Below are 16,614 nucleotides of genomic sequence, written 5' to 3'. Positions count from 1 at the left end.
AATAAAGAGCTTCTTTAAAAAAAAAAGAAAAAGACTAAAGCATTTATCACCACCAAACTAGCAATACAAGAAATGTTAAAGAGACTGCTGGAATGAGAAGAAGAGAGAGAGAAACATAGGCATACAGAATTAAAATGGCAATAAGTAAGTAGCTATCGATAATATCCTGAAATATAAATGGATTAAATGCTCCAATCAAAAGGCATAGGGTAAGAGTAAAGAACCAAATGGTGTCATAGGTAAACACCTGAACTTGCTGCCATGTACAACCACATTAAAACTACAACTAAAAGACAAAACAAACCACGGGAAGGCTGGCTGAGCAGAAATTCTACAACTAGAAGGAAAGAGAAAAGTGCATTGATCCGCCGCTTACCTGGGCCTGGAGGGCGGCGGCGGCGGCGGCGGCGGCGGGAGCAGCCCAGGTGCAGGCACCGGGAAGGAGAACACGACCACCTGCGGCAGGTCTGCCCGCCGCGGTCCGCAGAAACGACCATGAGCCGAAGCGTTCCTGTGGAGGTTGACGAATCGGAACCATACCCGAGTCAGTTATTGAACCCCATCCCAGAATATTACCTGCAAGAGGGATCAGAACCCCCTGCTCCAAACATAAGGAACATGGCACCCAATGGCTCATCTGCACCCCAAACCCCTCACCATTCCTCGGAAGACTTTTCTCAGACTCCCCCTCGCCTGCAACTGGTAAATCACCAGCGACCTGTGTCCCGGCAGATCACCTGCCTGCGCGCCAAAGTCCTGGAGGAGAGCGAAGACAGCTTCTGGAGGAGACATCCGGACCCGGGCAAAGATCTGCCCTCGGACTCCTTCGGGGCCAGTGAGCCTAAACCCGAGCCTGTGGTTGGTGCCTTCTCCCCAGAGCATCAGTTTTCATTTAGGGAAAAGCGTAATCAATGGCTGGGATCTCTGCTCTCAGCAGCTTCTCCTGACACTGGTCATGGCTCAGGCAAATCAGACCAAAATTTACCTAATGCCTTAGCAGACTCCTCAAGCAATAGCCAAGAGATGCTGCAACGGCCCCAGCCCCACAGGCACCGAGCAGCTCCAGACCTGCCTACCATAGACACGGGGTACAATTCCCAGCCCCAGGATGTCCTGGGCATCAGGCAGCTGGAAAGGCCCCTGCCCCTCACTTCCATGTGCTACCCTCAGGACCTCCCCAGACCTCTCAGGTCCAGGGAGTATCATCCGTTTGAACCTCAGAGGCACCCAGCGTGTGCACAGATGCCGCCTCCCCACCTTTCCCCACGGGCTCAGTGGAACCATCAGTACCATCGTCCTGGAGGTCCCATTCACCAGGTGCCATATGGCCAGGACTACCCTCGAGCAGCCTACCAGCAAGTGATCCAACCGGCCCTACCTGGAGCCAGTGTGCGAGGCCCGCACCCTGTGCAGAAGATCTTTCTGAATTATCCCAGCCCCTGGGACCAAGAAGAGAGGCCCGCACAAAGAGACCATTCCTCCCCAGGGCTCCTGAGATATCAGGACCAGCCGTATAACCAGCCACTGAAACGAGCTGGAGCTCCTGAGGAGTCCTTGGAGTGTCCTGCCAAACTGAGACCACAGGGTCCCCAGGCTCCGTCTCCAGCTGCTGTCCCTAGACCCCCTAGTAACCCTCCAGCCAGAGGAACTCTGAAAATAAGCAATTTACCAGAAGAATTACGGAAAGTCTTTATCACTTATTCTGTGGACACAGCCATGGAGGTGGTGAAATTCGTGAACTTTTTGCTGGTAAATGGCTTTCAAACTGCAATTGACATTTTTGAGGATAGAATCCGAGGCATTGATATCATTAAGTGGATGGAACGCTACCTTAGAGATAAGACAGTGATGATAATCATAGCAATCAGCCCCAAATACAAACAGGATGTGGAAGGCGCTGAGTCGCAGCTGGACGAGGATGAGCACGGCTTACATACTAAGTACATCCATCGCATGATGCAGATCGAGTTTATAAAACAAGGAAGTATGAATTTCAGATTCATCCCTGTGCTCTTCCCAAATGCTAAGAAGGAGCATGTGCCCACCTGGCTACAGAACACTCACGTCTACAGCTGGCCCAAGAATAAAAAAAACATCTTGCTGCGGCTGCTCAGAGAGGAAGAGTACGTGGCTCCCCCCCGGGGGCCTCTGCCCACGCTTCAGGTAGTGCCCTTGTGACACCCCAGCCGCAGCTCACTGGGGCTGGCCACATCTGGACCCTGTTCTGGCAGGCACTCCTCTAGCTGCGGCTGGCTGGCAGCATTCACAGCTGTTTGTGTTCAGTCCGTCCCTCAGGGGCCCTCCAACCCCAGAAAATCTGTTTTGCAGCCTATTCTTCCTCCTGAGACCTCTGCAGACCCTGTCTTTGGAATGGAGGCGTGGCTGCTCTGCATTCCCTGCTTCTTATCCCCACTGCCTGTTCCTCCGAACAGTCTGACTCGTCCATTCTGGGCCTCTCACTGCTTAGCAAGAAGATCATATAAGTGGCCACATGTAAATGACCACAAACACCCTCCCATTGCTTATGGCTACTTTTATGTGTTAGCCAGATGCTTGTGTGGCCTCGGACCAAAAGGATTCATGTACAAATAATAAAACATTTACTCTTTTGTAAAAAAAAAAAAAAAAAAAGAAAGAAAAGTGCATTGAGTCAGGCAGGAGGTGGAAGTGTAGAGGTACGGAGGCACATAAGAAAGGGGCTGGTAGCTGGGTATGCTATTGTCTTTTTCAATCGGGAGGGAGATACAAGCTCCTGACTGCTCTGAACTCCAGCTGCAGGCGAAAATTTGGGGACCCAGACTCATACGGAGAGAAACTGTATTGTCTGGCATTGGGCTGGAACGTGAGGGTGGCTTCCTCGCAGAAGTGCTTGCAGTGTGTATTGTTCCTGCACAGGGCCATGGGACACAGACCCCAGGTCCTTTCTGAGGCAAAGCAGACTGGCAGCCATTGCGGTTTGCTCTGCCCTGTTGATTCACTGAGACCCTGCCCCACCCAATTTACATCCCCACCGAGGCTGTGCCCAGAGGCTTTTGCATATTAATGGTCTGGCCTTTCTCTGCCTAAAAACCTGTCAAACTTTAGCCGGGTCAGAGAATCCCAGAGATTCCAAAAGAAGGCCTAAGGCTCGTCAGCAGCCTGCATTACTTCACAGCAGTGCCTCAACTGGGCTCCTCCAAACCCCAAACAAAGAGGAGGAATCTGAAGATCTCTCTGTAACTTCTGCTGGGTGGCCTCAGGAAGTGGTTGACTTTGTACCTCCTTGGAGATCCAAGAGCCAGTCTACCCAGTGGTCAGAGGGAGACCATCCAGATTACAACTCTTCACATCCATGAGAGACAAATTCAGGGGGCAGACTCAGTGAGTGCCAAAGCCCCACTGAAGCAAGTCCTGCCCCATAAGGGTGTCTCCAGCACAGAAGTTCTCCCATTGTGGACACAACTGGTCCTCACAGCCAATTGACCTAGATGTCAATTCCTCCCAATGACACCAACAGCAATCAAGGCTTAACTACAACAAGACTGTGCACACAGCCCACAAAGGGTTCACCAAGAGTGTCCACCACAGGTAATTAGGGAGGCTGAGCCGCTGGCCCTATAGGACACCTAGCACACAAAGCCACTCTATCAACACAGGGAAGCAGCAAAACCTCAGACATCTTTCATAGCAATATGTTTATGGATACATCTCATAGGGGAAAGAAAACTAAGGAGAAAATAAATAAATGGGACTACATCAAAATAAAAAGCTCTGCACAGCAAAAGAAACCATCAACCAAGTGAAAAGGGAGTGTACTGTATGGGAGAACATATTTGGCAGGGATACATCTGATAAAGGGTTAATATCTAAAATATATAAGGAACTCATACAACTTAACAAAAGGAAAACAAACAATCCAATTAAAAAATGGGCAAAGGACCTAAATAGACACTTCTTCAAAGTGGACATACCGATGGACAAGAGACATATGGGAAAAATGCTCAAAGTCACTGATCAGAGAGACGCAAATTAAAATTAGAATGAGATATCACCTCACACCTATCAGAATGGCTACCATCAACAAATCAATAAATGACAAGTGCTGGTGAGTATGTGGAGAAGAGGGAACTCTAGTACACTGCTGGTGGGAATGCAGACTGATGCAGCCATTATGGAAAGCAGTATGGAGTTTTCTCAAAAAATTAAATATGAAACTGCCATTTGACCCAGTGATCCCACTTCTAGGAATATATCCTAAGAAATCCAAAACACCAATCAGAAAGAATGTTTGAACCCCTATGTACATAGCAGCACAATTTACAATAGCTAAGATCTGGAACAGCCCAAGTGCCCAACAGTAGGCGAGTGCATAAAAAAGCTGTGGTACATTTACACCATGGAATACTCTGCAGCAGTAAAAAAGAAGGGTCTATTACCCTTTGAGACAGCATGGAGGGACCTGGAGTGTATTATGCTAAGTGAAATAAGCCAGTCAGAAAAAGGCAAGTATCACATGATCTCACTCATGTAGAATTAAATGAACAAAATAAACTGATGAACAAAATAGATCCAAACATAGAACCACAGAACAGACTGTGGAATCTCAGAGGGAAGGTGGGGGAGGGTGGGTAATTGGGAAGAGATCAACCAAAGAACTTGTATGCATATATGCATAAAGGCCTGGGGCAGGAGGCAGAACGGGCTAGAAGGGGTCAATGGGGCGGAAAAAGACGCCATCTTCCTCCTTTTTCCTTCCCCGTTTTTCTACTCTCTATCTCCTCCACTACAGCTCCCTATTGACCTAGAGAAAAGTGAAAATAGAAATTTAGACAAAAATAATCCAGGAATTCTAGCAACTCCCTTCATATAGAAGTCTGTCCCCGGCACATGGGAAACCAGCAATTGTATATGTTTCCTCGGACTAGAACAGAATCAAGAAATTTAACTAATGATTTTCCTGACCCTCTCCAAGATTCCAATGGGTTTGCAAAGAAACTTAACTTAACTGTTATAACATACAATCCTGGCTATTCTGACCTATTCTAATTAAGACACCTACTGGTTTCTGAGAGCAAGGCAACCAAATGGCTGAATAAGGATCGATGGCATACTCTTGGAGGGGATCTTTACAACAGAGAGAGACAGTCCAGGAAAAATGCAGGAAACTAGCTCACCAGCTTTACTAAGCCATACCTGAGAATTTTCCCCAGAAAACGGACTGGATCAAAATTCAGCAATGTAAAAGAAAGCCTGACAAACCGGTGCTTGATTTCTTAAAACATTTTGAAAAAGACTTTTAAACAATACTCAGGTCTGTCTCCAGACAGTTTTAAGGATCATCAAAATGGTCCCATACTAAATTTGGCATTTTTTGGAAGAACTAGATGAACTTTGATCAAACAATATAAATTAAACTGGCAGACTACACATACTGATAAACTAGGTATTCTGGCTGATCAACTATCTAAAATTATTCAAAGAAAAAGATAAAGCTGCCAAAATTATGAAATTACAGCTCCAACAATTAAGCAATCAAGTCAGATACACCCAAAGCTTTCTCAGACAAGGGGAAAGAATAGTCTGTTTTTACTGTAAAAAGCCAGGTCAACATAAGAAAACTAAAATGGGATTTAGAAAGAAAAAAAAAAAGCAAGCATAGGGCTGCTCTGAGGGCTATGTGAGGGCATTTTCCCTTCTCCTTACTAACGCTTTAGAAGACATTGAAATTACAATAAAAGCGGAAATTTCTAAGGCCCTTGTAGGTAGTGTGGCTACTTTAATGTGTTTATAACCTCTCCCCGGAGTCAAGGTTATCTAACCAATCAATGACTGTTTTAAAATCAGAACCTGCCCCCTTCAAACTAGGGTATGTTACGGGGCAACATATATTTTTACTGGTCAAATTAGCCCCAATTCACCTGATAGAGATTTTCTTGAAACCCATGACACACACATATCCTTTTCCAAGAATGGTGAAATATATTTAGAACAAAATGAATCAAATACTGAACCAATTGGGAAAATAATTATTTTAAAGGAACTTCCACAAAAGGGAAATGAATAATCTTGAAACTTAACGTTTTTGCAGGATATTCCAGTGCAACTTTGGGCCCTTTCTAGTACAGATATTGGCAAGATCAAGTCAGTCACTTCTATTAAAATAACTGTTGATAATACTTTGCCTCTACCTAATATTTACCAATATCCTTTAAGCCTTATATATCCTTTCACAGGGGTCGCCTAAGACCATCAGAAAACACATATATAATTACATATTGTTTTTGTGATTAATCACTATGCTTTAATTATGTTCAATTTGTAACAATGAAATTGGGGGTCATCCCAACATGAGGAACTGTATTAAAGGGTCGCGGCATTAGGAAGGTTGAGAGCCACTGCTTTAAGACCTGATGCACTAGCTGGAATTAAGCCCATTATACAAGATTACTTAAAAGGGGGACTTATCATGTTATGTACAAGATCTTGTAATTTTCTTATCCATTCATAAAGAAACCCAATGGGAAAGGGTGGAGACTTTACATGATCTCAGAGCTATAAATAAGATAGTTATTTCCAGATATGCTTGGGTTCCAAATCCACACACCTTATTTTCAGCCATTCCAATAGCCTGCCAATATTTTTCAGTAATAGATTTATGCAGTGCCTTTTTCAGCATTCCAGTAGAAAAAGACAGTCAATATTTCTTCGCCTTCACCTGGAAAGATCACCAATTTACTTGGAATGCAATACCCCAGGGATATACAGAGAGTTCCTCCTATTTTTCCCAGATATTAAAAGCTGATTTAAATTTCCCAGGGATTCTAATCTAATCCAATATGTGGATGATTTACTTTTCTACCCTAGTACATTACTAGAATTCCCCCCCCAAAAAAAAACCCTATAATTTACTTATTACAATAGCTATAAAAGGACATAAAGTCTCAAAGGATAAGCATCAATTTTCTTACCTCTAGTAAAATACCTTGGCCATCTCATATCTAAAGATTGGCTACTGATTAACTATGGAGGAACCCTATCTTCTCCTCTTCTAAAAACAAGAAATCAGCTTAGAGGATTCCTGGGTTTGACTGGATATTGTCACAATTGGGTTCCAAATGTTTCATTGTCAGATCAACCTAATCCAATTCAATGGAACACTGAACAGGAGCAAGCTATAGGAGCTCTAAGTCTAATGAGAGTACTGGTATTATCTAAAGCTCTGGGTTATCCGAATTATAAACTTCCCTTCCTTTTCACACATGTAAGTAAAAGAAATGCTTTAGGAGTTCTAACTCAGAAACATGAAAATCATCACAGACCTATAGGATATTACAGTCAGCAGTTACACAGCAACCAAAGGGCTCCCTCCCTGCATGAGGGCCATCTCCGCTACAGCCATGTTATGTAAACAAACAGAAGAGATAGTATGGGCCCTCCTTTAACTATTCATGCTCTTCATTATGTTGAATCTTTACTGCACTCTCATCACATTAAACATTTCTCTGTCAGTTGACTGGCTTCTTATGAAGTACCCCTACTCTCCGAACCTAGTATTACTTCAGTGTAATCATCTTAACCAGCAACTTTGTTATCCTCTTTACAGAATGAAGACACCCACAATTGTGTTTTGCTTACTGACCATCTTCTTGTTCCTAGGAATGATTTACAGGAAACTCCTATTGATAATGCTGATTATCTGGAAGATAAGCAGGGACATTATTGCTGAATATGCAAAAACGTCCATGAACATAATTGAAAGTTCTTATCTACCTGAAATAAGATCTTCCCAACAAGCTAAACTAATTGCTCTAGCTCGGGCTTATCAAATGGCCAAAGACAAATAGTTATACTGATAGTCGCTATGCATTTGGTGTAATGATATGGAAGCAAGGAGGCTTCTTAACTTCCTCAGGAAAGCTCATAAAAAATGGAAAACTGGTTGCAGAATTATGAGATGCCATACAGCAACCAAAACAATCGGCAATTATCAAAATTCTGGGACACTCTAAAGCTACCACCATGGAAGCAAAAAGAAATCATCTCACCAACACTGCAGCTAGGCAGGCAGCAGTAAACAGGCAAGTTATCCAGACCCGAGAATGTTCTTTGCTTCCTGTTAATTCAATAAGAGACTATCTTTTACAGTTCCAACAGACGGCTGTGGAGGAAGTAAAGAGGAGATGACAATAAAAAGAAAAAAACCTTTGACACAGATAAACAAATATGGACCCAATCAGAAACCTATCTTACCTAAAGGGGCCCAACTCCCTATACTTCAACATGTACATGAGCTAACACAGTGAGGTCCTGAAAAGATGATTGCATGGCATAAAAAATATTGCTGGAAACCTCCTACTGTAGCTCATAAAGTGTACAGCTGATGTTCTATCTGTCCAAAATATAACCCAGAGAAACCACTTCATGGACCCCAAGGACATTTCCCTCTGGAAATTGGATTTTATCCAAATGCCACCATTTCAGAGATACAAATATATATTAGTTATGATTTGTGTGTTTTCTCACTGGGTAGAGACATTCCCTTGTAGGAGAGCAACAGCCATAATGGTAGGTAAATTGTTATTAGAAAAATTTAATTCCAATTGGGGAGTTCCCTCTGAGTTACACAGTGACCAAGGGACCAATTTTACTGGACAAATAATAAAATCCATCTGTAACATTTGTCCCATTCTACAGCGTTTTCATTGTGCTTATCACCCCCAGGCCTCTGGATTGGTGGCATGTACCAATGATACAATCAAAATTCAACTAGCCAAGCCCTAGGGGGGTGGCTCCATTGATTGGAGCATCATCCTGTGTATCAAAAAGGTTACAGGTTTGATTCCTGGTCGGGACACATACCTAGGTTGTGGGTTCAATCCCTGGTTGTGGTGCATAAGGGAGGCAACTGATCGATGTTTCTCTCTCACATCAATGTTTCTCTCTCTCTCTCTCTCTCTCTCTCTCTCTCTCTCTCTCTCTCTCTCTCTCTCTCTCTCTCTCTCTCTCTCTCTCTCCTTTCTTTCTCTGAAAATCAATGAAAATATATCCTCAAGTGAGGATTTTAAAAAAGTCAACTTGCCAAAATTTCAAAAACCTTTAATCTCCCCTAGACAAAAGCTCTCCTTAGAGTGCCCCTCAACCTGAGATCTACTCCTTTTGGTAAACATAGCTTTTCTCTTTATGAAATAGTCACTGGCTGCCTTATGCATCTGCATGAAGGGCCAAATGCACTGACTGTGCTAAAAGGAGACATTCTAAATTATTGTCAAGGGACTATTATCAGTTTAAAGAGATTAATAAAAATTAGTAGCTGATTCATTTCACAGCACAATTCCAGGAGATGAAGATTTCAAAGACTGTGGTTTACAACCAGGAGATTTGGTTTATTGGAAAAGACATTAAATAAAAGACTCTCTCCAACCTCACTGGAGGAGACCTTACCAGGTATTACTAACTAACCCATGTACAGCCAAACTCATGTATCCACATTTCTCATTTTTTAAAAAGGCACTTACCTGCAAATGGAAAATACTCCTGTCTCTGACACTCACTTGCTTCTGTCTGCAGCAGAGATCAAAAATATTTTGCTGACATCAAAGGCAGACAGTTATCTCACGGCCTGTATGCTCACGAATTAATGTTGAAAACTGTTAAATTTGCCGAAACCGGTTTGGCTCAGTGGATAGAGCGTCAGCCTGCGGACTGAGAGGTCCCGGGTTCGATTCCGGTCAGGGGCGTGTGCCTGGGTTGCGGGCACATCCCCGGTGGGAGATGTGCAGGAGGCAGCTGATCGATGATTCTCTCTCATCGATGTTTCTAACTCTCTATCTCTCTCCCTTCCTCTCTGTAAAAAATCAATAAAATATATTTAAAAAAAGAAAACTGTTAAATTTGTTTTTAAAATTTTTTTTATATCATCTAATTATTACTGACTGTATGCACATAAAATGATTCTTACATTGTTATTATCCTCCTGTGATTGCCTAGTGTAAACACTATCTGTCTCCACAGAGCCCCTCTCCATTATTAGATATGAAAAATTTAACTTGGGTACCTGCATTTCTTTCCCACATACTAGACAATGATATTCTGATTATTAGTTATGATAATGAAATTAACGCTTTGTTGGTCCTCTCTTACTATTAATATAAGCTTCAATACATTTTTATCCTTTATATCTATTAAAAATGATCCATCTTAGGCAAATACCTCCCAAAGCAGCTCCATGATAATTCCCCTGGTAGAATTATATATGGATCTAATCTAAATAAACACTGTATAGCTATAGGAATCAATAATATAAAGCTAAGACAAATACCTGGATATGATGGGAAAAGCCTTGCAGCAACCTGCCCTATCTGTCATCCTATCTAATAATAGACAAACATGGTAATTAACCGTAACTTCGCTACCCTTCCCATTGGCTAATCAGAGTGATATGCAAATTAACTGCCAACAAAGATGGCAGTTAACCGCCAACAAAGATGGCGGTTAATTTGCATACATAGGCGCAATGATGGGAGGCCATAGGGGAAGGATGGTGATTGGAAACACAGGCGGCAGGCAAGAGCCGGGAGGCACTGCCCTGGCTGCCTTTGCCCGCCCCTCTGCTGGTGATCAGAGAAGCCAAGGGGGGCAGGGAAGAGGCAGGTGCTGTGTGTGTGTGTGTGTGTGTGTGTGTGTGTGTGTGTGTGTGTGAGATCCCACAGCAGGAAAGGGCAGCCTGCAGCCAGCCCCCGTGTGCACCTGCCTGCCCATGGGATCACGGATGTGATCCCACAGCAGGATAGGGCAGCCTGCAGCCACCCCCCCTGTGCACCTGTCCCTGGGTCGCCCTGGCGATCCCACAGCAGGAAAGGGCGCCCCACCCTGGCCACAGCTCAAGGGAGAGTACAACATGCAGTGGAGGCCAGGAGCCTGAGAGATCAACAGAGAGGGGTGCCTGCTCCAAGCCTCCAGGGTGTGGCTGGGGGCAGGTCCCCAGCAGACACACTCACACACACACACACACACACACACACACACACGCACAGCGCCTACTCTGAGCTTCCAATGTGGCTGGGAGCAGACCACCAGTGGACACACACACACGGCAACTGCTCGGAGCCTATGTGGCATGGCTGGGGGCAGGCCCCAGCAGACACACACACACACACGCAAACACACACATGGGACACCTGCACCAAGCCTCTGCTGCCAGATTGTGGCCATCAGTAGGACATCCACTGAGGGCTCTTGGACTGAGGGGCAGGCTTGGCTGAGGGAACCCCATCCCCCAGTGCACAAATTTCATGCACCGGGCCTCTAGTATTATATATTGTCCTTAGACTCACCAGTCATGCTCTCGTGGCTAGATGTTAATGAAACAAGAAAAATAAATCAATGAGTCTCCATTTCAGAAATGATCAGAATTAGTTGGTAGGTAGATATGTCTGTAACTAGCCTATCCTCCTTGCATCCTGATACCTGTGGGAAGGCATATAGAATACTCAAACTCTAGCTCATTTGGGGTAACCTCTACTCATTTAAATATGCCATAGAAAATTCAACATTTTTTGGCCCATTCAATATACCCCAATTGTTCCCAAGCCATAGCAACCCAATGGCAACAACATTCCTGGTAAATCCAACAACATTGCCCTCTGGAAGAAATAAAAGGAGACTACTTGGATTATTAGAAGCTGAACTTGGTATTCTGGGGCAAGTTGAACTTGCAGCTAATAAAGAACATCATCATTAGAAAAAGACTCTATCTAAAATAGGTCACCCAGGAATTTGAAGATGTCAGCATAGGTGAACACAGGTACTCGCCACCTCCCACAACCACATCAAAATTAAAACTAAAATATGGAACAACCATCATTCAGAACCACCTGAAATCTGGCTGAATGAAAGTCCTACAACTAGAGAAGTAAAAAGGAAAGCACATTGAGACCAGTAGGAGGGGTGGAGGCTGGTCCAACAACCATGTGTGGCATTTTTTTAATCAGGAGGGATATCTTGGCTGAGGAGGCTTCCTGTGAGGAGCAAGGGGTCCAATCCCCACCCCAGACCCCCATCCCAGGATTCCAGAGCTGGGAAGAGAAGCTCTCATAACTTCAGGCTGTAAAAACCAGTGGGGATTATGGCTCAGTGACATGGAGGCTACTGGAGACTCAAGCAGTTCCTCGTAAAGGGCCAGTGCACAAACTTACTTGGACTCACTCCCTCTGAGCTCCAGCACTGGGACAAGAGCTTGGGGGATCCAGCCACCCCCAAGGGGAGGAACTGGATTGTCTAGCATCAGAGCAAGAACTCAGGAGCAGCTTTGTCCCAGACAAGGGTGCTTGGAGAGGTTATTGTTCTTATGCTAAGACCTCCCCCATCGCAGAGCAACTAGCAGCCATATCTGAGTTTCCATCAGCCTGGTTCACACTGTTCACTCCACCATGGTGAGTCCCTGAGACCCTTTCCCATCCAATTTGCAGCCCCACCCAAGCTATTTGCAGCAGCTTTTCCATATGAATGGCCTGTCCTGGCTCAGACTTCAGACTTTGCTAAAATCTCTCAAACAACCAGCAGCTTGCATCAGCAAGACCTGGCACTAGCAGTAGCCTGCCTTGCTTCACATCTTGGTCTCACCTGAGCACTTCCAATCCCAACAAAAAAAGCAGCCATCTGCAGATTGTCCTGTAGCTCCTGCCTAGTATCCCTAGGCAGTGGCTGACTTTGTACCTCCTGGGAGGCCCCAGAGCCAGTGCACCCAGTGGACAGCTTCAGACCATACCAGATTACAATTCTACACATCCATGAGCAACACATTCAAAGGGCAGACTCAATGAACACCAAAGCCCCAGTGAAGCAAGTCCTGCTCCACAGGGGTGTCTCCTGCACAGCAGCCCTTCCACTGTAGTTACAGCTGGTCCTCAAAGTCAATTGGCCTGAAGGTCAACTCCCAGTGATGCCAACAGCAATAAAGTTTCAACTACAACAAAACTGTGCACACAGCCCACTCAGGGGCACAGTGCACCTAGAGTGCCCAGCTCAGGTGACTGTGTAGGCTGAGCCACTGGGCCCTACAGGACACCTACTCCACAAGGTCACTCTACCAATTCCAGGAGACATAGCAGCTCTACCTAATACATAGAAACAAACACAGGAAAGCAGCAAAAATGAGAGACAAAGAAACATGTCACAAATGAAAGAACAGAAGAAATTTCCAGGGAAAAAAAAACTAAATGAAACAAACTGCTAGATACAGAGTTCAAAACAATAGTTATAAGGTTGCTCAAAGATATTAATGAGAGCTTTAAGGGACTTAGTGAGACTTTTAAGGATCTTAGTGAGAATGTCAAAAACATGAAAAAGCATCAGACAGAAATTTAGCATACACAAACTGAAATAAAGAATAATTTATGAGGATTCAACAGTAGACTAGAGGATGCCAAGAATCAAATCAATGATTTGGAATATGAGGAAGGAAAAAACACCAATCAGAAGAGCAAAACAAAAAAAGAATCCAAAAATATGAAGATAGTGTAAGAAGCCTCTGGGACAACTTCAAGCCTACCAACATTTGCATCATGGGAATATCAGAAAGAGGAGAGAACAAGATATTGAAAACTTATTGAATTAAATTACGACAGAAAACTTCCCCTACCTGATAAAAGAAATAGGTGTATAAGTCCAAGAAGTACAGAAAGTCCCAAACAAGAGGAACCCAAAGAGGCCCACACCAACACACATCATAATTAAAATGCTAAGGGTTAAAGACAAAGAGAGAATCTTAAAAGCAGCAAGAGAACAGCAGTTAGTTAACTACAAGGGAGCACCCATGCAACTGTCCACTGATTTCTCAACAGAAACTTTGCAGGCCAGAAGGGAGTGGCAAGAAATACTCAAAGTGATGAATAGCAGGGACCTACACCCAAGATTACTCTACCCAGAAAAACTATCATTTAGAATTGAAGGTCAGATAAAGAGCTTCACAGATAAGAAAAAACTAAAGGAGTTCATCACCACTAAACCAGTATTACAAGAAATTGAAGTGTCTTCTTTAAGAGGAGAAAGAGGAAGAAGAAGAAGAAGAAGAAGAAGAAGAAGAAGAAGAAGAAGAAGAAGAAGAAGAAGAAGAAGAAGAAGAGGAGGAGGAAGAAGGGGAAGGGGAAGGGGAAGGGGAAGGGGAAGGGGAAGGGGAAGGGGAAGGGGAAGGGGAAGGGGAAGGGGAAGGGGAAGGGGAAGGGGAAGGGGAAGGAGAAGGAAGAGGGATAAAAAATATGAACAATAAAATGGCAATGAATACATTTCTATCAACAATTGAATCTAAAAATCAAAATAAATGAACAAGGAATCTAATAAGCAAAATAAACTGATGAATAAAATAGAACCAGAGGCATGGAAACATGGAACAGACTGACGAATCCCAGAGGGAAGGGGGAAGGGGGAAGGGGAGGAAGCAGGAAGAGATGATTAGCCAAAGAACTTATACTAGTATGCATATATGCATTTCCTATGGACACAGACAATAGGGTGGTGAAGACCTGGGGCAGAGCGGGAACTGGGTGGAGGGAGACAATGGGGGGAAATAAAGGGGACATCTGTAATATTCTCAACAATAAAGATTTTTTAAAATAAATAAATAAACTAGGTCACACAGGAAATGTTTCAAGTGGAAGGAAAAGAGTGGGAAGCAGCATGAAAAGACAATGAGGCCTTAGCTCAATGGATAGAACAGACTGGACAGACTATAAAACTCATACACAAACCCACCAAAAGGAATGTGCTAAGAAGGCAACTATTTCAAACTCATTATATGAGGCCAGCATTACCCTAATACCAAATCCAGACAAGGACACAAGGAAAGAAAATTACAGGGCAGTATCCTTAATAAACATGGATGTAAAAATCCTCAACAAAATATTAGTAAACCTAATTCAACAACACATTAAAAGAATCATACATCATTATCAAGTGGGACTTGTGCCAGGGATGCAAAGATGATTCAACAGCCACAAGTCCATTAATATCATAAAACACATTAACAAAATGAGATATAAAAATCATATCATCTCACTAGATGCAGAAAACACATTTGACAAAATTTATAATCCATTAAAAAAACTGTCTACAAACTGGGTATAGAGAAAACATATCTCAGCATAATAAAGGCCATATTTTACAAGCCCACAGCTAACACCAGACTCAAAGGTGAAAAGCTGAAAGTTTTTTTTCCTCTAAAATCAGAAATAAGAGAAAGTTTCAACATACCTTTGGAATGCCTGGCAAAGCAACTGATAATAAAATAAAAAGGCATCAAAATGGAAAGGAAGAAGTAAAACTGTCACTACTTGTAGATGACATGATATTATATATAGAAAACCCTAAAAACTACACCAAGAGACTGTTAAAGTTGATAAATAAACAAGTTCAGTAAATTTGAAGGGTAAAAAATCAATATTCAAAAATCTGTTCTGTTTCTGTATACTAACAATTAAGTATCAGAAAGAGAAATTAAAAAAACAATCCCATTTACAATTATATTTTTAAAAAGTAAAATACCTAGAAATAAATTTGAGTAGATAAAACAGCTGTATAAGACATTAATAAAAGAAATTGAAAAAGATATAAGTAAATGAAATAATATTCTATGCTTATGGATTGAAAGAATTAATATTAAAATGTCCATACTATCTAAAGCAATCTACAGATTCAGTGTAATCCCTATCAAAATATCAATGGAATTTTCCCTTAACTGAGGAAACATATACAAAAAATATATATTACTAAGAGCAATGCCTTTGAATTTACTATCTATGTTTTTTTCCTAGTTTTATGGTTTTGGGTCTTACCTTTAAGTCTTTTATTCATTTTGAGTTTATTCTTATATATGGTGTAGGAAAGTGCTCTATTTTCATTTTTTGCATATATCTGTCCAGTTTTCCCAAAATTATTTATTAAATAATTGTATATTCTTACCTCCTTTGTCATAAATTAATTGATCATGTAGACCAGGGTTTATCTCTATTCTGCCCCATTGATCTATGTGTCTGTAACTATAGCCTTGTAGTATAGTTTATTATTAAGTAGCATAATACCTCCAACTTTGTTCTTCTTTCTCCAGATTGCTGTGGCTATTTGGGGTCTTTTTTGGTTCCATACAAATTTTAGGATTATTTGTCCTAGTTCTGTGAAAAATGCCATTGGTGTTTTGAAAGGAATTGCATTGAATTGTAGATTGTGCATTTTAACAATGTTGATTCTTCCTATTCATAAGAATGTTACATGCTTCCATTTCTTTCTCTGGTGTCTTACAGTTTTCCAAATACAAGTCTTTTACCTCCTTAGTGAAATTAATCCTAGGTATTTTTGATGAAAATATAAATGAGATTCTTTCCTTAATTTCTCTTAATCCAAAATACAAATTCAAAAATATATGTGTATTACTATGTTCATCACAGCATTACTTACAATATTCAAGATATGGAAGCAACCTAAGTGTATGTGATGGGGAGCATAAGACATTTTTGGGGGGCTAGCAATCTGAACTTGTTCCAGTAACCTGCCTTCTACTGCACACTCTTGCTAGTCGATAATTAACTCCATTTGTGAAAGAATGTAGGAGACTAGCAGCCAGACTCTGTAGCTAGTTAATCAGTG

General features: G+C 42.4%; 1 protein-coding gene across 1 annotated transcript; it reads left to right on the top strand.

Moving 5' to 3' along the window:
* Positions 1-443: 443 nt before the first annotated feature.
* Positions 444-2,611, top strand: LOC118662102 (adapter protein CIKS-like). The gene has a single exon (XM_036320685.1). It carries the CDS (start codon positions 496-498, stop codon positions 2,176-2,178), a length of 1,683 nt encoding a protein of 560 aa, XP_036176578.1. The 5' UTR covers positions 444-495; the 3' UTR covers positions 2,179-2,611.
* The last annotated feature ends 14,003 nt before the right edge of the window (positions 2,612-16,614 follow it).

This window comes from Myotis myotis, unplaced genomic scaffold (genome assembly GCF_014108235.1).
Source record: "Myotis myotis isolate mMyoMyo1 unplaced genomic scaffold, mMyoMyo1.p scaffold_m19_p_8, whole genome shotgun sequence".
Lineage (NCBI taxonomy): Eukaryota > Metazoa > Chordata > Mammalia > Chiroptera > Vespertilionidae > Myotis > Myotis myotis.
The sequence above is the reverse complement of the archived record's forward strand: the minus strand, read 5'-3'. Positions and strand labels throughout refer to the sequence as shown.

What these genes read in the sequence shown, in the direction of transcription:
- LOC118662102 (XM_036320685.1), top strand. Translation starts at nt 496, where the DNA reads ATGAGCCGAAGCGTTCCTGTGGAGGTTGACGAATCGGAACCATACCCG.